At 48.9% G+C, this 23326-nt stretch overlaps 1 protein-coding gene across 2 annotated transcripts; it reads left to right on the top strand.

Annotated features, from left to right (window-relative positions):
- The first annotated feature begins 168 nt into the window (after nt 1-168).
- TACC3 (transforming acidic coiled-coil containing protein 3) lies at nt 169-22179 on the top strand. 2 transcript variants are annotated; one of them, XM_068149567.1, is made up of 16 exons: nt 169-268; nt 4265-4445; nt 4612-4757; nt 7964-9043; nt 10417-10516; nt 10929-11121; nt 12765-12817; nt 13642-13775; nt 13870-13981; nt 15078-15215; nt 15877-15953; nt 16044-16087; nt 18878-19038; nt 20214-20320; nt 21047-21167; nt 22012-22179. In XM_068149567.1, the coding sequence occupies exons 2-16, from the start codon at nt 4266-4268 to the stop codon at nt 22075-22077; spliced, it is 2712 nt and encodes a 903-aa protein (XP_068005668.1). In that variant the 5' UTR covers nt 169-268; nt 4265; the 3' UTR covers nt 22078-22179. The 2 variants fall into 2 exon arrangements, with proteins under 2 accessions (XP_068005668.1, XP_068005670.1); XM_068149569.1 differs by lacking the exons at nt 169-268; nt 4265-4445; nt 4612-4757 and adding an exon at nt 6925-6973.
- Nucleotides 22180-23326: the final 1147 nt, after the last annotated feature.

Genomic DNA, 23326 nt, shown 5'->3' on the forward strand with positions numbered 1-23326 from the left:
TTCCATGCGCAGCTCTCGGAGCGCCTCATCAGCCGCAGCTCGCGGCGATCCCCTCCCCCTCCCCCTCGGACCGCTCTTCTGATTGGTGAAAGCGTTCCGCCTGCCGCGTCCCGATTGGCGGGCCCGGGACGCCGTTGATATTCGAAATCCCGTCGCGGCGCAGCGGGCGCTGCCCGGCGGTGGCGAGTCAGTGCTTGCAGCGTCCCGATCAGTGCCCTGCCCCTTCAGTGCCGTGTCCTGCGGCTTCGCGCTTTGGTCCCGCCGGCAGGTAGGGCACTTTGTGGGGCATGGGGGTCTGGGGGCGCCGAGGTGAGGGCGGATCTCACCGTCTGCGAGCTTCCTCGCTGAGTTTGGGTGTGAGAGGGATGGAGAGGCGTTCGGGAACCTCCTCTGTGGGCTTGGGGCGGTGTGTGGACCTAGAGGGTTCCTCTGTGAACTTGACGGGGTGTGGATCTGGGTGTGGGGGGAGAGAGGCTCGGGGAAGACTTCTATGATCTTGCCGGTGGTTTGAGATCGAGGAGGGACACAGCTTTGGGGGCTCCGCTATGAGCTTCGTGGTGCGGAGCTGGATGGTTCTGAGGCCTATTCTGGGAGCTTGGAGTAGTCTTGGGCGGGGGGGGGGGGTACAGGCTCTGGGACCCTCTCTCTGGGCTAAGAGGTGTTGTGAGGCTGGGGGGGGGTGCAGGCTTGGGGAGCCCCCTTGAGCCATGGGGCTCGGAGGGGCAGTCTCTGGGAGCTGGGAGGTGGTGGGCGGCCGGAGGAAGCTCCTGTTAGGGGATCTTAGGGACTCTTGGGAGCTTGGGAATAAGAGACCTGGGGTGCACCCCTCTGATTACGGAGACAAAGCAGGACTAGGAGTTTGAGGATGTTGAGAGTGATAAGAGTGGTGCTCAGGGGCTCCCTCGTGAATTTGGGGATGAGGTGGGGCCCGGAGGATCCTGAGGGCACCTCCTTGAGTTTCTAGGTGGGTGATGTGGGGCTCTGGTGGCCTGGGGTGCCTCAAGAGTGTTGAGGTGAACACTGGGGGAGCTGGGAGAGGATTGTTTTGGATTTCTTGTTTGTTTGGGATTGTTTTGCTTTAGTTTTGCTGATGTTTCTCTGCAGAGCCTGCCAAGCCTCCCCCAGCTTTGCTCTTCCTCCTTTCCTCTCCCACAGCTGCCTCAGCTGAAGGCCAAGGCCATCTTTTGTTCCTCTGCAGCCAGCTGCGGGCTGGGGCTCCATATCTGCTGCCTCCCAAGCCTGGGGTTTTGGCCAGAACGCTGAATTTCCCTTCCTCAAGTGTTCTGAGAGTCAGGTGACTTCCCTAGGCAGGGCATCAACCAAAAAATAATGTTCATTTTTTTTCTGAGTTGAGATGCTTGCACTGAAAAAACCCCACCCAAACACCTTGTGTCAGGTTATATGGAGATATTCACAGCACATACTAAGTTGCTCAGTGAGCAGCACTCTGCATCTTAGCTGCTGGAGGAGGTCAGGAGGATAATGGCCCAGAAAAAAATCCTGCATGTTTAATGGCTTTTAAAGGCATTTGAGGTCACCTTGGTGTTTTGGATGTTGTGATCATTAAACAGGCAGTTGCCATGAGGCCCTCAATTTACAGATGATGGGTACCTGATGCCATGGAATTCATGTCCATTTTCACATACAGAGTGACAGACTGCTTCTGCCTGGATGAACATTCCTCTCAAACTGGGAGCAGCTACATTGTTGTGAAGTGCAAAAATGAGAGGGAATGGATTGAAGCTTGAGGAGGGGAGAATGAGACTGGAGGTTAGGAAGAAATTCTTGGCAGTGAGGGTGGTGAGACACTGGAACAGGTTGTGCAGGGAGGCTGGGGATGTCCCCTCCTTGGAGGTGCTCAAGCACAGGTTGGATGAGGCCTTGAGCAACCTGGGCTGGTAAGGGGTGTCCCTGCCCATGGCAAGGGTTGAACTGGATGATCTTGAAAGTCCCTTCCAACCAAACCCATTCTAGGATACTGATTCTGTGAGGTTTGGCCATGGTGGGAGAATCTGTTGCATGAAGCTATGGTTTAGTTAGCCATGAGGTATTGGGTGACAGGTTGGACTTGATGATCTCTGAGGTCTGTTCTAACCTTGTTGATTCTATGAGGTTTTGGGTGATAGGTTGGACTTGATGACCTCTGAGGTCTTCACAGAGAGAGTTGTTAGCCATTGGAATGTGCTGCCCAGGGAGGTGATGGAGTCACCATCCGTGGAGGTGTCCAAGAGGGGACTGGACGTGGCACTTGGTGTCATGGTTTAGTAGTCATGAGGTGTTGGGTGACAGGTTGGACTTGATGATCTCTGAGGTCTTTTCCAACCTTGTTGATTCTATGATTCCACAATATTTAGCTGCCTCCAAGAGTGGCCACTTCAAACAAAAAGATGTCTTTAATACAGCTTCCCTTCCCCCTCGACTTCATCGCAGCTGCTAGCCAATAAACTTGGGAAATCCAGCTTGGATCAAGCCTGTGTTGCAGATAAATCCTAATGATCTAATCTTAGGAGTGTTTTGTGGTGTTTTTTAGATCCAGCATCTAAAATGCTGGGCACATGTGCTTTATGGTGTTCATTTCTTGAGGGTAGTGATCTGGTTTTAGCAATGGTAGCAGTAGCTCTGACAAAGCTGCTCTCAAGCACCCCTCTGCTTATACAGCAGGTTTGAGAGGGTGATGAAAACCTTTTTTTTTCCCATGTCCTGGGCTTTATTTTTAAGGTAACTACAATAAAGAGCTACAGTTGGTAAAGATGCATTTGACTTGTTGTCTCAGTTGTAGTTTGACATGAAGGAATGCAGTGAAGTTCAGTTATTCACATTAAAGTGCTCCCTGCATCTGTTTTCATCTGAGAATACTTTTCTTGGGCTGAAATATGAACATGATGAACAAAGAAGGGATGAAAATCCAGCTAATACAGACGTGCTTTGTTTTGCCAGTGCTTCTGTAGCCATTGTTTGCATTCCATTGCTGATTAAAAGTGCTGGTTTGGGGCTTGCAGGCAAAGCAGCTGAATTCAGTGAGGAGATGGCAGAAAAGTTTCCCAGAAGGATTACTGTAGGAGTGAGGAAATGTAGATAGAGGCTTAAATACAGGAATTTGAGTATGTGAGGGGAAGGAGATTGAAAATACAACTGAAAAAATCCCAGTGGGAGTGTTCTTGTTGCCTCTGTGACAGTGAAGGCAATCCTTTGAGTCTTCCTCAGCTGGCTTTCTGGATTAATCTTGAGTGCATGATGGAGGATGTAAAAGCAAGCTAAGGAGTAGCTGTTAAGTCACATCGAGCATCTGAGCTTGTGCAGTGAGCCATCAGCCAGCCAGTATTGACTATCCTGTGTAGGTGGTGCAAGGTAGCACATCAGCTCTGAGGGAAATCGCTTTGTAAGTGGTTTGACAGATTACTAACTATGTTTCTTGGGGTCCCCCTCCATGGACAATCCTGAGGAGAAGGACTTTGGGGTGCTGGGTGAGGAGAAGCTCACCCTGAGCTGACACTGTGCGCTCACAGCCCAGAAACCAGCCCTGCTCTGGGCTGATCCCCAGCAGCCTGGGTAGCAGGGGGAGGGAGGGGATACTGCCCCTCTGCTCTGCTGAGGCCCCACCTGCAGTGCTGGGGCCAGCTCTGAAGTCCCTAGCACAAGAAGGGCATGGAGTTGCTAGAGCAGGTCCAGAAGAGGCTGAGAAGGTAAGAGGGCTGGAGCACCTCTGCCATGAGGACAGACTGTTGGGGTGTTCAGCCTGGAGAAGAGAAGGCTCCAGGGAGACCTTAGAGCAGCCTTCCAGGACGTGAAGGGGGCTAGAGGAGAGCTGGAGAGGAGCTTTGGGCAAAGTCATGGAGTGACAGGGTGAGAGGTAATGGCTTCAAACTGGAAGAAGCTGGATTGAGATGGGACATGAGAGAGAAATTCTTCCCTGTGAGGGTGGTGAGGCACTGGAACAGGTAGCTCAGGAAAGCTGTGGAGACTCTAAGCCTGGCAGTATCCAAAGGCAGGTTGGATGAGGCCTTGAGCAAGCTGGTCTGGTAGGAGGTGTCCCTGCCCATGGCATGGGGTTGGAACTAGATGACCTCAAAGGTCCCTTCCAACCTCAACCATTTGATTCTGAAAGTTGTTTTTTTTTCCCCCTGTGAGGGTTTCCTAATGCTTTCAGAAGTCCCTCTGCAGCTCTTAACCTGTGCTAGCCAAAGCCTCTTGCTTTATCTGCGAGTGCATCTGGCCGCCCCCGCCCTCTCGCTCACGCTGCCTCTTGGATGTGTTGATCTTCTAGAATGAGTCTGCAGATTTTAAATGCAGAAAATGGGGGCAATGGAGGCAACCTCAGCGATGATCTAACAGCAGAAGACTGCAGCTTCTTCTTTGCACAGCCAGAACTCACCGGCAGACCTTCTATCCTACGCCCGTCCCAGAAGGAGAACTTGCCACCTAAAGGCGTGGCAAAAGCTATGAAGGTAAATTGTTGGCTTGTTTTGGGGTGGTGGGTTTTTTTTTTGGTGGGTTTGTATCAGTTCTGTTTCTTCTGTCATCTCTGCTACTGGATGCATTTGCTAGTTGGAGCTTGGGAAAAAAAATACTGTGTTCATGTTCTTCCTTCTTCCTTCCTCCCCTTTCTCAAAGGTGACCTTTCACACTCCTCTAAGAGATCCTCAGACTCGAAAGATCCTGAGTCCTGCTATGACAGACAGACTTGATGCCACGTTCACAATTGATGACTGCAGTGAAGCCTTGGTGGATGATCTTTTCTCTGCTCCTCTCAGTGATGAGTAAGTCATGTGCTCCCTGCTGGTAGTGTTCTCACTCTGGGACATGCTCAGCTTAACTCCTCCTCGTTCCAAGCCTTCTTAGATGAGAAGTAATCTTGTATTTTACAGCAAGGTCTGGTCTTGTGGGAGGTGTCCCTGACTGGGGCAGGGAGGGCTGGAGCTTAGATCTTCAAGGTCCCTTCTTACCCAAACTGTCGTACACATCTATGAAGTTCAGCTTGGATGACTTGTTTGCAGCATCAAGTTGGAGCCTAGGAAGCTGATCTGTGCTCTTTCACCAGACTCAGCTTGGCTCTCCATCTGCCAGCTATGGCTTTTTGGAGGTTTGGATATTTTTGTAGTATTGAAGCCCACCAAGGAAGTTTGTGGAAGAGAAACTAGCTGGGTGGGGAGTGTTCTGCAAGAACAAGCTTCTTTCCAATGTCAGCTGTCCTTGAAAGCAGTGACACTGGGTGTAATAGTGAACACCAAGCTCTTCCTAACTCCTCAGCAACTGGTTTCATAGAGGTGGTTTCAGATGGATAAAGAGCTTAAGAGAAAAACACATCAGGCAGTGAGCACAAAACTCCCTCCTACAGTAAGGTCTTCATGTGAGGCTTGAGCTGTTTTGAAACCAATCCTTAAAGCAAGGCCCTGAATTTCTTCCCTCCTATGTTCAGTTTTCAGATTTTTCTCCCTGTGATACCTTCTGAAGGCTTAGCTTGACTTGATGCCTTGAGTCAATGAGTATTGAGATTAAAGGAGTTCTAGGAACACAAAGATGAGTGTAACATCAGCTCCCAAGGAAGCACAAGTTTGTGTCTTTATAGGCTGGCACCTTGTAGCTCAGAGTGACTTCTGGGAGCTGCCTGGGGAAGAGCATAAAGTCTGCAGGGTTCCAGTCTGGGGTTTTGTAACCCTCCTTTACTAGAAATACTGTCATGATGGTATCAGAAATGAATATCAATGTTTAATATAGAATACATTTATTTAGGGGGAATGGAATGCAGCTGGAGGTGGGGAGGAAGTTCTTCCCCATGAGAGTGGTGAAGCCCTGGAATGGGTTGTCCAGGGAGGTGGTTGAGGCCCTGTCCCTGGAGGTGTTTAAGGCCAGGCTGGATGAGGCTCTGGCCAGCCTGATCCAGTGTGGGGTGTCCCTGCCCATGGCAGGGGGCTTGGAGCTAGATGATCCTTGTGGTCCCTTCCAACCCTAACTGATTGTATGATTTATCCTCCCAAACTGTTGCTCCTAGGAGTCAGTGAAGGTTTAGTATTTAAAAGGTTGAAGTGAATGAAAAGGGCTAGCACCAAGCTGACTTTCAGTTAGGGCATAATTGTGACAAGACATTGCTTTTGCTGTGGCATTACTAGGACAATATTTGATACACCTCAGCATATTGTTTTGGTGCTGACCCTTTTAGCCCCTTTTAGAAACTGTATTAATATCTGCCATCTAATTCCCAGGGGCAGCAAGTCTCAGATGCTTATCTTCTGCAAGGGGATGCATCCTTTTGCTGCTTTTTTAACTACCCAGTGCTCTCATCTCATTCCTGCTCTTGTTTATGGGGTGGAGGGGGATAGGTGGGCACACTTAAATGGTCTGTCATAGAATCATGGCTGGAAAAGAGTTCCATGGTTCAGTCCAACCATCAACCTACGACCACTGAACCATGTCCACACATTTTTGGAACACCTCCAGGGATGGTGACTCCCTCTCTGGGCAGCCTGTTCCAATCCCTGATTGCTCTTGCAACAAAGAAAAGTTTCCTAATCTCCAGCCTAAACCTCCCCTGACATAGACATTTGCTTCAATTTCACTCTAGTTTAGAAGAGTCCCTCTGCTCTAGCCACTGTGGAGACATTAGATGGCATTTATGCCCTGAACTTGTTGCTCACAGGAGTCAGTGAAGATTTAAGACATGAGAATGAAGTGAATTAGCAGGGCTAGCACAAAATTAAGTTTAGTTAGGGCATAATTGTGTGTGGAGACATTGGTCTTGCTGTATGTGCCCTTTCTGCTTTTAAATGTCAGGATCTGGTAGGAGGCACAAAGCTGAGGGGCAGGGAGCTATCGACTGGTGTCACTTAGGGCTGGCCTCAAGCAGTCGGGATTTGGAGCAGGTGTTTCACTCTGGGCTGGCATTTATCTGGTTAAAGACGGATGGAGAACGGGGAGGAGCCTTAGGAGCTGAGCCAGCCTGGGGCTGAGCTCTTGCAGGGAAGAGGCTCTCAAACCGGTGAGAACTTCCCCAACTCTTCCCTCCTGCTTTGCTTTCGGGGGTAGCCAAGGGGTGCTTGTAGTGAGCAGCTCGTGATCGGGTCGTGTTCTGCCGCAGATGGGGATGGTGCAGAGCACAGATAACTTCAGGAGGGACAAAACAATGGGAGGAAATCCTGTTTCAGGAAGTGATGGCTTAACTCTCTGCAGTCTGAGGCTGCAGCCTCTAAAGTTGGATAGAGTTTGGGGAAAGAGAGTAGAGAGCAAGAACTTGCAGAATACTCAGCAGCAGTGAGCACACCCAACTCTTTAATCTGTTTATTCTAGAGATTTAGCTTTCTCTTCTTACTGGAGCTGTGTTTGCCTGTGACCAGTTTGCTCTCCAGACCTGCTGCTAATTTGGAGTGCCTGAAGCCCAGGTTCTGTTTGTAGGTCCTCGCAGATGAACTGATGGTGCACGTTTTAGGGGCTAAAAATATCTGTGGAATGACCAAAGTAATGACTAGAGTGGGAGAACCTGACTCACAAACTCAGTCTGGACCTAGGCTTGTGAGTTGGTCATGACTCATAGGTGGATCTCCATGAAGATATAGTGCTAGTTGTGGCTGTGTCTGAGCTGCTCACTGGTAATGTCTCCTCTTAAGCAGTGTTTTGTTGTCTGGTGGTGTGGCAACATCCTTCTGCTGCGAGTAGAGCAGTCTCCAGTGATGGCTGGCATAAGGTGGCACAGCTTATGGAACAGATAGCTGAAGAGCACTGACTAGCTGAAGGATTCATCTCCCTGTGCTTCATGTCTGCCACAGCTCAAGCTTCTGAGTGTTTAGATGGCAACTGAATTCCTGCTGTTGTGATATTCTTCTGCTGTCAGCTGCCTTATCACAAAAATCAGGTTACTCTGAGCATGCCGAGCTACTTGTGCAGATTTCTTCCTGAAGCTGCCTTCAAATGATGGCTAGAAAAGAGCTGTAGCATGTGATTGATATGTTTTTCTTTTCCTTTTTAAATGTAGCACATGTCAACAAAAGGCTGAAGCAACCACCACAGTGTCAAGAACACAAATGCCAGAGAAGGTCAGCACAGCTGCTTACCCAGATGATGAGATGCCAGTGAGGAGTCGAGGTTCCTACAACCTGGATTTTGACAACTTAAATGACATCAATCCTTTCCAAAGCTCAGCACAGTTGCAGAATTCCCCTGTAAATCTGCAGAAGCCTTCTGGAAAAGTATCCAGCAGCCCTGAGAAAACTGAAGAGAGTCCTGATTCCCTTCTGTGGGATCAGCCAGCTCCTGCTCCAACCACAGCAAGTACAGAGCACTCCAGGGAGGAGAAGATTCTCTCCTCTGGAAAAGAGCCTGTATTGAGAGAGTTGGAGTGTGACAAAGCCAAGCTGTCCCCTAAGCAAGCCATCAGTGACTCTGTCCAGGATGTGAGGGCTGCTTTCCCAGATGACAGCCAGACTGATAATTCAGTGCAGTCAGCAGAAGCACCTGCACCTCCTGTTCAGTTGTCTGGCAGCTTAGGTCCCAGTAGCTCTGATGTAGCTGATTCTTCTAAAACTGGAGATTTGAAGCTTCAGGGTGTTTCAGTAGCAGAAAAAGCCTCCACAGAAGAGTCAAAGCCTGCAGAAGAGCTGGCTGTCTCCAAAGGGGAACCTGCAGAAAAGCCTGGTGTCACCAAGGCTGAACCAGTAAAGCTGGAATTTGACTTTGCTAACACCACTGCCAGAAAACCACCCCCTAAGAACCTAGGGAGAAGACCTGGAATTAAACCACCTTCCAAAAAAATTCCTGTTGCCAAACCCAAACCAGAGAAAACTGAAGTGCAAAATCAAACTACTGTGGAAGATGAAATCCCCGTGCCCAAAGCATCTTACACATTGGACTGGGACAAACTTGATGATCCAAACTTTAATCCATTTGGAGGAGGCTCTAAAATTTCCAGCTCATTGAAGTGTTCTAAACCTGGCCCTCAGAAAGCTCAGCTGCAAGAGCAGCAGGATAACACCTCATCAAGGGAGCCTCAGCCAGTGGAGCAGGATAAGAGACTGAGTGCCTGTGAAGCTCTGGAGAAAGGAGAACCCCAAACTCTGTAAGTAGATCTGTAGCTGAATGTGTTCCTCACTCATGAGTCAAAAGCTAGATGGTTATCTTGGAACTAGTTGATTCTTAACCTCCTTGACTTCTTCCCTCTGAGGCTGGCCAAGTCCACAGCATAGAATTTTCAGTTGGAAAAGCTCTAAGATCAAGTCCAACCAACAACCTAAGACCACCATGGCTGTTAAACCATGTCCTGAAGGGCCATGTATTGTAACCTTTAACACAGTGTGGTGCAGCAGCAAAGACCTCCTTGGGGCAACCATCCCAAGATGGCTAGCTCTGGGCAAAAAGCTTGATGAGATCTGGAGGAGCAAGGGGCAACAGGCTCCTACAGGAAGAGCATTAGTACCTTGGTCAAGTTCTCCACTCCAGGATTAGAGTAAAATGTGGAGAATCAGCTGACTGTCTTTCAGAGACAGCTAAAGCAGGCAGCAGTGCTGCACATGATGGGAAGGGACTGTGCAGTTGTGTTCTCTGAGGGTCTTGGCTGAAGTCTGAAGTGCATTGGCTTCTACCTATGTCATAGACAAGCTTGTGTTGGAAGAGACCTTAACAATTATCCAGTTCCAACCCTCCAGCCATGGGCAGGCAGCCCTCTGAAATGTGAGGTCACTGCAGCCAAGGCTGCCCTTCAATTTCACATCACTTACCAGCCCCTCCTTGTTGCTGAGGACAAGGTCCAGCACCTTTTCTTGTGGGTCCCCCGGTATCTGCTCTCTCCAGTCAAAAGGTCTGTCACTAGAGCTGCATTTTCTTGGCACCACATAAGTCTTTGAGTGAGAGAGATGTTGCGTTGCCTTTCCTGGGAAGTCCAGCTATTAATGTCAACATTGCTACAGGCACTAGCTGCTTATCAGAGCTAGCCTGGCACAAAATGTCCATCTGCCAGCAGTGTTTGTGCCCTGCTCCCTGTGTAATATGATCTGCTGCTCAATACCAAGGTGGGAAGCTTCAGTTGGTGCTGTCAGCAGGAGCTAAAGGATTGGACTCTAATGAAGTTCTGTGCTTTACGCCAACCCTCGCTGCAGTGCTTCGGAGGGAGAAGCAGACTGCTGGGAGCTCTCTTCCTAATTAAACAAGGCCTATCTTTAATGACAAAAATGAGCTTAAGGAATGGAACAGAGCAGTGTGAAGTGAATAGAAATCAGTGATAGTGCTGTGACTTTCTGCTTCTGGAGGAAGGAGAGCTTTCACTGAAGCTGTCACCAGACAAGAGAGTGAATTTACATCCCCACCCTCTGTAGAGCTTCCTGTATGGTGGCAGCTGAAGAAGCTCACCTTGAATGCTTCAGTAGATCTGGCAAGGGAGAACTGAGGACTGTGCAGCTTTGATTTTTATTTATTTTCCCCTTTCTTTTTCTTTAGGGAAATCAGCAAACAAAGTGTGGTGGAAGGCCAGCCAAGAACTCCAGATGACAAGCCAGGAGTTCAAGCAGAAGCTGAACTTCCAGGAGAAACAGCCACGGTAAAGTACAGACGAGTTCAGGGTGTTCCATCAGAGCCCTTTGGCAAGCCCACGTCTGATATTTTGTCCAAGAATTGGTGGGTCTGTGCCTCTTTAGCAACTCTAGAACAAATAGCAGGTGTGTAGACTTGTCTTTTTGAAGGTAACATCAGAGATAGCCAAATTGGTGCTTTGGGTGCTTAGCACCCTTTTTGATCGCTTACAAGGGCAAACACAAGGGTGTGGACTCCTGTATAATGTGAGCTGCACTCAGTGTTGGTAGCTTAGTGTCTCTGCCTGTGAACTTGTGATGTATTGTGGCACCTGCCCAGCTGGTTTATGACAAACCTGTGTGATCATTAGTGTGACTGTCATTGCACTTAAGTCGGCATTCTAACAGTAAAAAGGACTGTGTGGTGTGTTTTCTCCTCAGGAGAAGCAAATGAGCCCATCTAAAACATTTCCAGCTAATGCCCCCTCTCAAGATCATTTAGTGTCTGCTGACAGTGGAAAAAAGTCAATGTCTGTGGAAGAAATTAAAGCCAGTTCCCACAGAACTGAAGCAGCAGCAGATGAGCAGGCAGCTAACACTGAACCTGAGGAGGAATTCAGGCCCTCATCAGAAGGTAAGAGCAATTCTTTGGAACTGGAAAGAGATTGGTCCAAGAACCTCTGTATGCATTTCTCTACTTCAGTTCTGCCTTTGATTCTATTTCTTTTGTCTTCTGTTGCTCTTCTTAAGGGACTGCAAAGCCTCAAGTGACTAGCAGGGGGTTGAAGGCACCTGAGTGTTTCTGACTTTCCATGAATTCAGCTAAATTCAAGCAGCTGGCTGTTGGAAGCAGCTTAGCTGCCAGGAAGGATGATGTTTAGATCAATACAGAAGCAACTTTGTGCTGGAACAGTTTTGTGCTGAAAAAAGGCTCCCTGAAAAATTTCTGGGATGAAGGACTCTTTAAATAAGTGCACCAGAGCTGTGCAGCTGCCTGGATTTGTCTTGTGGATTGCTGCAGGCTGTAGCACTGCTTCAGTATTGATTTCAGAGTCACAGAATGCTAGGGGTTGGAAGGGACCTCTGAAGATTGAGTCCAACCTCCCTGCCAGGGCAGAATCACCTAGAGAAGGTCACACAGGAATATGTCCTGACAGGTTTGGAATGACTTCAGTGATGGAGACTCCACAACCTCTCTGGGCAGCCTTTTTCAGGGCTCTGTCACCCTTCAGTGAAACAAGTTCCTCTTCAGGTTTAGGTGAAACTTACCTCTTGCCCTGTCTCTGGGCACCACTGAACAAAACCTGGTCCCTTCCTCCTGCCACTTACCCTTCAAGTACTGATCAGCATTGATGAGATCCCCTCTCAGGCTGCTCTGCTCCAGACTAAAAAGCCCCAGTTCTCTCAGCCCTTCCTCATCACAGAGGTATTCCAGGCCCATCAGCATCATTGTAGCCCTTTGCTGTACCCTTTCCTCTTCAGACTGCTGTGTGGATGAGCTTCCTCCACTTGCTGTCAGGACAGCTTATTACAGAGATGGGACATTAGCCCCTTGTAGGGACATTGTGTGGGAGGATCAGCAAATGCTCTGGCAGCAGTGTAGTTGTCACTTAATGCTTGAGTGGAATCAGTGTATTGAGACACAGCTGTACCTTTGTTGTCAAATCTGAGCTGTGTGCTAGCTTTTAAAGGTCATGTTACCAATCTGATGCTTTTCTATAAGAGTAGAATATCTGAAGGGGGCTTATAGGCCATCTAGTTCCAACCCCCTGCCATGGGCAGGGACACCTACTAGAGTAGCTTGCTCAAAGTCCCCTCCAGCCTGACCTTGAACACTGCCAGGCTTTGAGCTTCTCTGCACAGCCTGTTCCAGTGCTTCATCACTCTCATGGGAAGAATTTCCTCCTCATGTCTGATCTCAATCCAGCTTCTTCCAGTCTGAAGCCATCACCCTTCATCCTGTCACTCCATGCCTTTGCACAAAGTCCCTCCTCAACTAGCTGAAGGATTTTTCAACTGTGTGTGTTTAAATTCTACATATGGTTACCAGTATCTGGGGACAAGTGGAAGCTGTAAGCTTGCTTACCTTAGAAATCTCTGCCTGATTACTTCAGATCCAGGCAGAAAGATAACATTTTCAGCAGATGAAAACCCAGAGCTGGTGAGATGGGAGCAGGGATTGATTTGCTTTGTACACATCTATTTGTTTCTGTCTGTGGGTGCTTCCCTGTGAAACAACACAACATTGCATCTTCATTGTATCATTTCCTCTTCCAGTTCTAGGAATGGGCATAGAAATAGACTATCTGGAACAGTTTGGCACTTCCTCAGTAAGTATGACTCTGAAATGTTTTGTTTGCCTCCCTGGCAGGGGTGGGAGAGGAAACTGAAACTGTCAAGCCTTAAATATTTCCCTGAAATCTCTTCACGCTGAATGTGCCCACAGAAATCTGGGTTCTGCTCCAAAGGAATGTGTCAGAAAGCCTGGGCAGGGGGTGGGAGAGGGGGAAGGCAGTGTTTATAAGCACTGTTGCTATGGATGAGAGGCCTTTGCCTTCAGTTTGCAGCTTATTTGTCATTAACAGGGGTGACATGGATGATGTTTCACCTCTCTGGTTGCTCTCAGAACATCAGGCTTTGAAAGTGCAGCATCATTGCTTTGAAAACATTTTACTTTCCTCCCCCACCCCCAAAGCTCTTTTTGTTTTTCTGGGCAGTTTCAGGAAATCTCTGGAAATAGTCTGTCAGCTCAGTTGCTCTTTCTCCTGCTTTGGGGCAGAGTAGGAGTGGCTCTGGGAGATAGCGAACTGTGGTCTGATCACACTGTGCTTGTCCTTGGGTGAGCAAAGGCAGGGTGGCACACACTCCTCATCCAGCTTGCAAACTCCTTCCCTTTCACTGTCTCCTGCTGATTGTGAGCAGTGAGCAAACGTTTGCCCTTTTGGTTCTGCTTGTGAGCAGCCTGAGCTCACTTGGTATTACATAAAGACACAAGAGTGTGGGCACTGAGCTCTCTTACATAACTTTTCTCCTGAGAACAATGAAGAATTGGCTCACCCTTTCTCCAGGGGATGATTTCTCTGCCTGTGTGGGATGTGTGTGTGTTTTTGCTGTGAAGCAGCAGATCTGCCAGTTTCTGTCTTTCTCCACTCAGTTCAAAGAGTCTGCCCTGAGGAAGCAGTCACTGTATTTGAAGTTTGACCCTCTGTTGAAAGACAGCCCAAGAAAACCAGTTTCTGGCACTGCTGAAACAAATACTCAGCTCTTGCCAGCTCCTCTTCAGAGTGGGTAGGTACTGACTCAGTCTAGGCTCTAGTGCAAAGCTTTGCAAAGAAAGGCAGCACCTGGGTGTAATGCTGTGTGTATGTGTGTTCATTTTCAGTCCTGCTGCTGATTTAAGTAAACTGCTTGAGGAAACTGAAAAGCCTGCAGTGAGCCTTCAAAAGGAAGAAAAACCCCAAGGACTGGATCTTCTGGGAACATTTACAGTTCCTGTAAGGATGTCCAGAGTGTTGTGCTTCCATGTTGATCTTCTAGGAAAGAGATGGGCTAGATTCTGAAACTAAGACTTACACAGATGTACTAAGGATGATGGAATCACAGAATGGTTTGGGTTGGAAGGGACCTTCAAGATCATCTAGTTTCACCCCCCCTGCCATGGGCAGGGACACCTTACACTAGACCAGCTTGCTCAAGGCCTAATAGCTCAAGACCTAATAGCTTCATGCTTATGAAGCTGTTATCTTAACATTCAGGTTGGATCCTTTCTAAAAGCTGTTGGTGAACTTCTAATGTGCTTTGGAAGATGATATATTGCAGCTGGTTCATTATTCTCCCATTGCACATGGTGGTGTAGGAGAATTGGAGCTGGTTTTAAGACTGCTTCAGTCAAGCCACAAAGTCTTTTAATTGCACTGCTGGGCTGAAAAGCAGTTCTTGGATTAACCTTGGTGCTCTGCAGTCTAAGGTCTGTAGTATAAAGAGCATTTTACAAGCAGATCCACTCATAGCAGCTCAGCCTGAAGTGGTGCTTTTTGTAGTGGAGGGGGGAGCAGTGTGGTGTCATCTGCTCTGATTTATCTTTGCATCCTGTTGTTACTAAGAGTCATTGATTAGAATCCCAAAGTCATTAAGGTTGGGAAAGACCTCCAAGATCATCAAACCCAACCATCAACCAGACAACACCATGCCCACTAAACCACATCCCAAAGTGCCATGTCTACATGGTTTTTGAACACCTCCAAGGATGGTGATGCCACCTCCTCCCTGGGCAGATGTTTCTGGGCTGTCACTGGTGGATAGCAATTTCTCCTCTCCCTTAAAAGTAACTCCATAGTTTTGTAAGACCTATGAACTCACAGAATCACCAAGGTTGGAAGAGACCTCAAAGATCATCAAGTCCAACCTGTCACCACAGACCTCATGACTAAACCATGGCACCAAGTGCCACATCCAATCAAAGTCATGGGAACAAAGTTCTGGGCATATTTTGCCTGTTTCAGTGTTACCATCTAATAATCTGCACATAATGGCATGAAAAATAGCCTGAAACTCTACATTTCTTTTACTTCTTTTTTTCCCCCCTCCCAGGAAACAGATTCCCTGATTCCAGATATTTCTCCACTCCCTCTTGCTGCCTTCCCAAGCACTGCAGTGGATGATGTTATAGATGTGCTAAAATACAGTCAAAAGGACATGGATGCAGCTATTGAGCTGGTTAAGAAAGAGGTATGGTGACCCTTCCAAAGCAGAACTCTTCATGTCCTGCAAGTCTCCTGTGTTTGATATCAGATCATCTAATCCAAACAGTCCCAGGTCTCTTAGCTTGTCTTCATAGTAGAGATGTTCAAGTTCTCCAATCATCCTTGCAGCTCTCTGTTGGGTTCTCTCCAGCAGATCCCTGTCTCATGAATAGGTAGTCTGAAACTGGACACAGTGTTCCAGGTGTGGTTTCAGCAGGGCAGAGCAGGAGGAGAACCTCCCAACACCTGCTGGCCACACTCTTCTTGATGCACCCCAGGATGACATTGTCCCTCTTGGCCACAGGGCACGAGGAGAGCTCCCTGTCCACTAGGACTCCAAGGTCTTTCCATGGAGCTGCTTTCCAACAGGAAGGCTTGGAATATCTTAACATTAGTCCTCTGACCTCTCATTTCAAAGAACCTTTAACCATACAGAGTTATAGAAGATATTGGTGCCACTGGGAATCATGCATGTGAAATGCATCTGAGTCTGCATCTTATTTGATGCAGGCAGTGAAGCCATTTTGATTGCTAAGCAGTTAGCTTGTTGTGGAGGAAGGGAAGTACTGTAAGCTGCCCTTCAGATTGTTCCAAGTATCAAATCTTCTCTTCCTGTGCAAGAAGTAAAGGTCATTTCTCCCTCAAAGGTTCAAGAGAAGCAGTTGGAGACTGAGGAGTGGAAGAAGAAGTATGAGAAGCTGCATGGGGAATACAAGGAAATGGGGTATGAATCCACCCTGATTTTACACATCCAATTTTAATCACTTCAGCTGCTTTTCCTAACATGTTCCATGTGTTTTCTGTGTCTTTTCAGAAAAATAGTTGCTGAGTTTGAGAGCATGATAAACCAAGTGATAGGTAGGTTCTGGATTTACACTGAGTGGCTTGGTGGGGGTGTGGGGCATGCTTACTCCAAGGTTGCTATCTGAAGCTAGCACTCTGCCTTTGTTTAGAATAAACCTGTATTTAGAATAAGCCAAACCAGGTTGGAAGAGACCTTCAAGATCATTGTGTCCAACCCATCAACCAATCCAACCCACCCAAACAGCTAACCCATGGCACCAAGCACCCCATCAAGTCTCCTCCTGAACACCTCCAGTGATGGTGACTCCACCACCTCCCTGGGCAGCCCATTCCAATGGGCAATCACTCTCTCTGTATAGAACTTCTTCCTAACATCCAACCTAAACCTCCCCTGGTGCAGCCTGAGACTGTGTCCTCTCGTTCTGGTGCTGGCTGCCTGGGAGAAGAGACCAACCTCTGCCTGTCTACAACCTCCCTTCAGGTAGTTGTAGAGAGTGATAAGGTCACCCCTGAGCCTCCTCTTCTCCAGGCTAAGCAAGCCCAGCTCCCTCAGCCTCTCCTCATAGGGCTGTGTTCCAAGCCCCTCACCAACTTTGTTGCCCTTCTCTGGACATGTTCCAGCAAGTCAACATCCTTCCGAAACTGAGGGGCCCAGAACTGGACACAGGACTCAAGGTGTGGCCTAACCAGTGCTGAGCACAGGGCAGAATGACCTCCCTGCTCCTGCTGGCCACACTGTTCTTAACGCAGGCCAGGATGCCATTGGCCCTCCTGGCTGCCTGGGCACACTGCAGGCTCATGTTCAGCCTACCATCGACCAGCACCCCCAGGTCCCTCTCTGCCTGGCTGCTCTCAGCCACTCTGACCCCAGCCTGTAGCTCTGCATGGGGTTGCTGTGGCCAATGTGCAGAACCCAGCACTTGGATGTGTTCAATCTCCTGCCCTTGGACTCTGCCCATCTGTCCAGCCTGTCGAGTTCCCTCTGCAGAGCCTCTCTACCCTCCAGCAGATCAACTCCTGCCCCCTGCTTGGTGTTGTCAGCAAATTTACTGATGATGGACTCAATGCCCTCATCCAGATCATCAATAAAGATGTTAAAGAGCATGGGGCCCAGCACTGATCCCTGGGGCACACCACTAGCGACTGGCCGCCAGCTGGATGTGGTGCCATTCACCACCACTCTCTGGGCATTCTGATAGCATTCTTATTTCAAGTGCTTCCAGGGTGAGGGTAAGGCTTCAGACAAGGCAGAGTAACACTTTGATGCATGTTCATACAGACATGCTCTCCCTTGGTAGGTCATGATGACTTCCTGAGTCAGGCATGGACACATCTGACTTTCTCTTATTCTCCAGGGCAGTCTAAGCTGCTACTTTACTTAACCTGGCACTTGTCTGTTTCTAATTGTTTCTTATCTGACCTCATTTGAGATGTCAGTAGGAGTTCTTGCTGGACAGATTTGACCTTTGCTTCAGTCTGGTTTGTGGCTTAAAAGCTAGGAGGGCATTAAATGAAAGTCTTTTATAGGTCTGTTCTCCTAGTTCAAAGCTGAACAGTCAAATCACAGACTGCTTTGGCTTGGAAGGGACCTTCAAGATCATCTAGTGCCAACTCCCCTGCCATGGGCAGGAGGGACACTTTCTACCAGGACAGCTTGCTAAAAGTCCCCTCCAACCTAGCCAGGCTCAGAGCCTCCACAACTGCTCTGGGCAACCTGTTCCAGTGCCTCATCACCCTTCTGGGGAAGAATTTCCTCTTCATGTCTCATCTCCATTGTGCTTCTTCCATGTTCCTTAGATAGTTCCAGGAAACAGATTGATGTCAGCTTTTACATGCTGCTTTAAGCCTATGGAGACACAGTTCAGGTGTGCCAACAAAAACTTGTCCTGAGAGAATGTGCTGTGCTAGTCTTGCTTGTTATCCCAGTTTCCTCAAGCATCCAGCTCTTACATGTAAGGAAAACAAAACCACTGTTGGATTCCTTGCTTCTATGACAACATTTGAGGCTCTTAGGGTGAACTCAGGTGTGGTGTTTTGATTGCCTTGCTTTGGGCAAGCACTTTATAATTAGTCTGTAATGGCATTAGGATTGGGGTGAAGGAAATAAAGCAAACAGACTGACTGCTTCTTTGCTGTCTTAGAATAGAATAGAATTAAGCAGGTTGGAAGAGACCTTTGAGATCATTAAGTCCAACCTGTCATCCAACAGCATCTAATCAACTAAACCATGGCACCAAGCACCCCATCCAGTCTCTTCCTAAACACCTCCAGTGATGGTGACTCCACCACCTCCCTGGGCAGCACGTTCCAACGGCCAATCTCTCTTTCTATGAAGAATTTCTTCCTAACATCCAGCCTAAACATCCCCTGGTGCAGCCTGAGACTGTGTCCTCTCGTTCTGGTGCTGGTTGCCTGGGAGAAGAGACCAACCCCCACCTGGCTACAACCTCCCTTCAGGGAGTTGGAGAGAGCAATAAGGTCTCCCCTGAGCCTCCTCTTCTCCAGGCTAAGCAACCCCAGCTCCCTCAGCCTCTCCTCACAGGGCTGTGCTCCAGACCCCTCCCCACCTTTGTTACCCTTCTCTGGACACCTTCCAGCAGCTCAACATCTTTCCTAAACTGAGGAACCCAGAACTGGACACAGGACTCAAGGTGTGGCCTAACCAGTGCAGTGTACAGGGGCAGAAAGCCCAGATGGTGTCCTTTGAGGGAAGAGGTTGCATTAGGAAACACTTTTTGTGCTTAGAGGGACTGAAGGTGTGGGGCTTAATCTGTCCATGCAGCAGAAGTAGGTTATTGTGGTAGCATAAAACAGGTGTAACCCTGTCAACTCCACTTTCTTTAGGGGATGCTCAGAAGCAGGAGGAGTCACTAAATAAGAAAATACAGAAGGTGGAGGAAGAAAAGCAACAAGCCATTTCAGACCTGCATTCCATGGAGAAATCTTTCTCTGAACTCTTCAAACGATTTGAGAAGCAGAAAGAAGTGCTGGAGGGTTACCACCAAGTAAGATGCCTGAATGTAGACAAAGCCCTTCTGAGGCTTGAGAGGAGCCTCAGTGAAGAGGAGCAGCTGCTCCTTAGCTCACAGAGGCACCACCTGAAAACCAGGGGCTGAGGTGTGGTTGACTGAAAGGTTTAAAATGACTAGTTTGTATTTAGTGCCTGGCTTTAAAGAGTGATGATGATCTCTGCTAGGAGCCAAAGTTCCTTCAGACAAGGAGCTGTTCCTTGCTGCATGCACAGCACTTGTCTGCTGGTCAGATGAACTCCTGTGCAGGCAGCTTGCTCCCCTTACTATTACAAGTCAAAATGGAAATAGTTTCTTAGGTCATCTTCAGCTTGAACCTCTCAATTTGGTACAGCTAGGTTTCCATTCATAGAGTCCTAGAACAGTTTGGGTTAGAAGGGACCTTCAGGATCATCCAGTTCCAACCCCTTGCTATGAGCAGAGACACCTCCCACTAGCCCAGGTTGCTCAAGGCCTCATCCAGCCTGGCCTTGAACACCTCCAGGGAGGGGGCAGCCACAACCTCCCTGGGCACCCTGTTCCAGTGGCTCCCCACCCTCACTGTAAATAATCTTTGTAGTATCCAATATTCCCTCACTTTGTGTCTTCTCACCCTGTGTTCAGAAGATTCTGCTGTAGTACAGAGCAGCACTTTGGGTGCTAAATTCAGGGGCTGGAAATCAGTAGGGAAGCTTAGCACTTGGTTCTAACAGTTCCAGCTTGCTAGAACAGCTAACAAAGGATGTCCTGTGCCTAGCAAGGTAATCTTCCTGCTGTTGATGTTGGATTCATTTACATCAGGGTCCAATACCTGCTTCTTTCCCTGGGTTCTCTGAAGTACTTTTGTTTCTAGCTATCCTTAGGACAACTGCAAGCTAAGGCAAGGTTGACTTTAAGAAGTTCAACCCACTGATTGGTGACCTCAGTTTGTGTCCTTTCCCCTTTCCCAGATTGCTCCTGAATAATAAGCAGCACACTGGGCGGGAGGTGGGCTGGATGAATCTCAGTTTGCCCAGTGAAGACAGTGGGAGGGGGAAGCTTCAGTCCTGTGGAGGTCTGGGACTGCAGTGGTCCTTGTCGGTCTGATGAGCAAACAGTGCCACTTAGGTGCAGTCTAACAGCCCAGCTGTGAAGCACACAAAGCTAACTGAACTTCTTTGGGTTTGGGACAGAATGAAGAAGCTCTGAAAAAATGTGCTGAGGAATACCTGGCTAGAATCAAAAAAGAGGAGCAGAGATATAAAGCACTGAAGGCACATGCTGAAGAAAAGCTGCAGCAGTAAGTACCATGGCAGGAAGCTAAGTACTGGGAGTGCAGTGTTGTCTTCATTCGCTTTAAAAGCTCAGAGTGCATCAGGCTGGAAGGGACCCTCAAAGCTCAGCTTGTCCAACTGCCCTGCAGTCAGCAGGGACATCTCCAACTAGATCAGGCTGCCCATGGCCACATCAAGTTTGACTTTGAATGTCTTCAGGGAGGGGGCCTCAACCACATCCTTGGGCAACCTGTTCCAGTATTTCACTACCCTCATGGTACAGAACTTCTTCCTGTTGCCCAGCCTATATCTCCCCTGCTCCAGTTTCAAACCATTGTCCCTTGTCCTGTCACTCCAAGCCCCTCTAAACAGTCCCTCCCCAGCCTTCCTGTAGGTCCCCTTCAGATACTGAAATGCAGCTCTAAGGTTTTCCTGGAGCCTTCTCTTCTCCAGGCTGAACAGCCCCAACTCTCTCAGCCTGTCCCCATGGAGGAGTTTCCCCAGCCCTCTGATCATCTTCATGGCCTCCTCTGGACCCACTCCAGCAGGTCCATGTCCCTGTGTAGGGAGTCCTATAGCTGAGTACAGGACTCCAGGTGAGGTCTCACTGGAACAGAGAAAATGTTCATTAATACCAACACTTGGCTTAAAACTTCTGGTGTGGGGATGAATCCCATGTGGCAGCAGGTGTTGTGACTCTGGTCAGTGTTGCTGAGCTCTCTGATGTGGACACCAGCTTGCTTCCCTTGCAGAGCCAACGAGGAGATCGCCCAGGTACGGAGCAAGGCCAAGTCGGAGGCTGCCGCGCTGCAAGCCACTCTCCGCAAGGAACAGATGAGGATACAGTCCCTGGAGAAGAGCCTTGAGCAAAAGGTTGGTTGAAAGCCCATGGGTGAACCTCTTCAAGCTGTTGCCTTAAGCTAGGTTAAAAAAACCATCTTGTAGCAGTGCTGGTTCTGGTGGCTGCTGGCAGACATTGGGAAATAGGCTCTGAACCTGAAGCACAACTCATGTCAAACCTTCTCTCAGCCAGACTCAGCTGTTCAAGGCCTTGTCCAGCCTGGCCTTGAACACTCCAGGGAGGTGGTTGAGGCCCCGTCTCTGGAGGTGTTTAAGCCCAGGCTGGATGAGGCTCTGGCCAGCCTGATCTAGTGTGGGGTGTCCCTGCCCATGGCAGGGGGGTTGGAACTAGAGGATCCTTGTGGTCCCTTCCAACCCTGAATGATACTATGATACAAAAAGATACCTCCAGGGAGGAGGCACCCACAACCTTCCTGGGCAGCCTATTCCTGAGTCTCACCAGCCTCATACTGCAGAACTTCTTCCTAAGATGCAGTCTAACCCTGCTCTGCCTCAGCTTCAAACCATTCCCCTTTGTCCTGTCTCCAGACACCCTTATGAAAAGCCCCTCTGCAGCCTTCCTGTAGGATCCCTTTCAGGTGTGGGAAGGCAGCTCTAAGGTCCTCCCAGACTCTTCCCTCCTCCAGGCTGAAGCAGCCCAGCTCCCTTAGCCTCTCCTCATAGCAGGTGTTCCAGCCCTCAGTTTCGTTGTGGCCTTCCAGAGTAGATGTACACAAGTCCCTGGTGTGGAGATGGGCTTTCTGTTGCATTCTGTTAGCCAGCATGATTTGGGGTGAGCTAGCTCTCTGTTGATGTGGCATAACTCACACACCTGAAACTCACCTTTTTCTTTTTCCCCCCCTTCTGTTTTCAACAGACAAAAGAAAATGATGAGCTAACAAAAATCTGTGATGACTTGATCTCCAAGATGGAAAAAATCTGATAGCTTCACTCTCTTGTAAATATGTCCAGTTTCTGACTTGCTGTCCTGTGTGTCCACTCACTTTGTATGTATGTTGGGAAGAAATAAAAGTCTTGGTTTGCACTGCTCTTGCACCTTGCCTGTCTCTCTTGTAGATCCCAGTAAGCTTCAGCTCAGGTGCTGCTTCCAGGAGGTAGCAATGTCTTCTGGGACACTTCTCTATCTCACCCAAAGGAAAGACCTTAATTGTCTTCCCCTCAGTCTTTCCCTTGCATAAGAACAGCAGGGTTCTGTCCCCGTGGCCTGGCTGAAGGGAGGGGCAGCAGGGGACATGTCTGTGTTTTGGACTGGGTGGAATCAGAATTGTTTGGGTTGAGAAAGACCTTTGAGATCAAGTCCCACCGTTAACTCTGCCAAACCATGGCCCTCAGCACCATATTTCTGCCTCTGAAACACCTCTGGGGAGGGGGATTCAGCCACCTCCTTGGGCAGCCTGTTCCAGCCTTTGAGAACCCTTCTTCTCCCAGGCAACCAGCACCAGAACAAGGGGACACAGTCTCAAGCTGCGCCAGGGGAGGTTTAGACTCGAGGTGAGGAGGAAGTTCTTCACAGAGCGAGTCATTCGTCATTGGAATGTGCTGCCCAGGGAGGTGGTGGAGTCACCGTCCCTGGAGGTGTTCAAGAGGGGATTGGATGTGGCACTTGGTGCCATGGTCTAGTCATGAGGTCAGTGGTGACAGGTTGGACTCGATCCTCGAGGTCCCTTCCAACCTAAGTTACACTGTGATACTGTGAACCCTGTCAAGGGAGAAGCTTCTTTTATCCAACCTAAACCTCCTCTGGTGCAATTTGAGGCTGTTTCCTCACTCCTGGGGAAGAGATGATCAACCCCTACTTGCCTCCAGCCTCCTTTCAGGGAGTTGTAGGGAGCAATAATGGTATCCCCTTGGCCTCCTTTTCTTTAGGCTGAGCAACCCCAGTTCCCTCAGCTGCTGCTCAGAAGACTGTTAGACACACTGCTCTGGGGCTAAGTGTTGACACAAACCTGCTGGTTTGCAGTGGATCAGCTTGCTGTGAAGCCTTACTCTTTACGTCTTGCAGCAAAAGGGGTAGAAAAAGGCAGCTTCGTGGCACTGAATAGCAGCAGCAGACTCAACCCATGACAGACGTAAGCCCAGGTGTGGAGGGGCTGTGTTGGCGTCTGCTGCCCTGCAATGCTAGACCTCCCCACACGATGTCGCTGCTGCTCTGTGGCAGGATCAGCCCGGGC

Source organism: Melanerpes formicivorus, unplaced genomic scaffold (assembly GCF_026170545.1).
Source record: "Melanerpes formicivorus ecotype bairdi unplaced genomic scaffold, bMelFor1.0.p_v2 SCAF_18, whole genome shotgun sequence".
In the NCBI taxonomy this organism is placed as follows: Eukaryota; Metazoa; Chordata; class Aves; order Piciformes; family Picidae; genus Melanerpes; species Melanerpes formicivorus.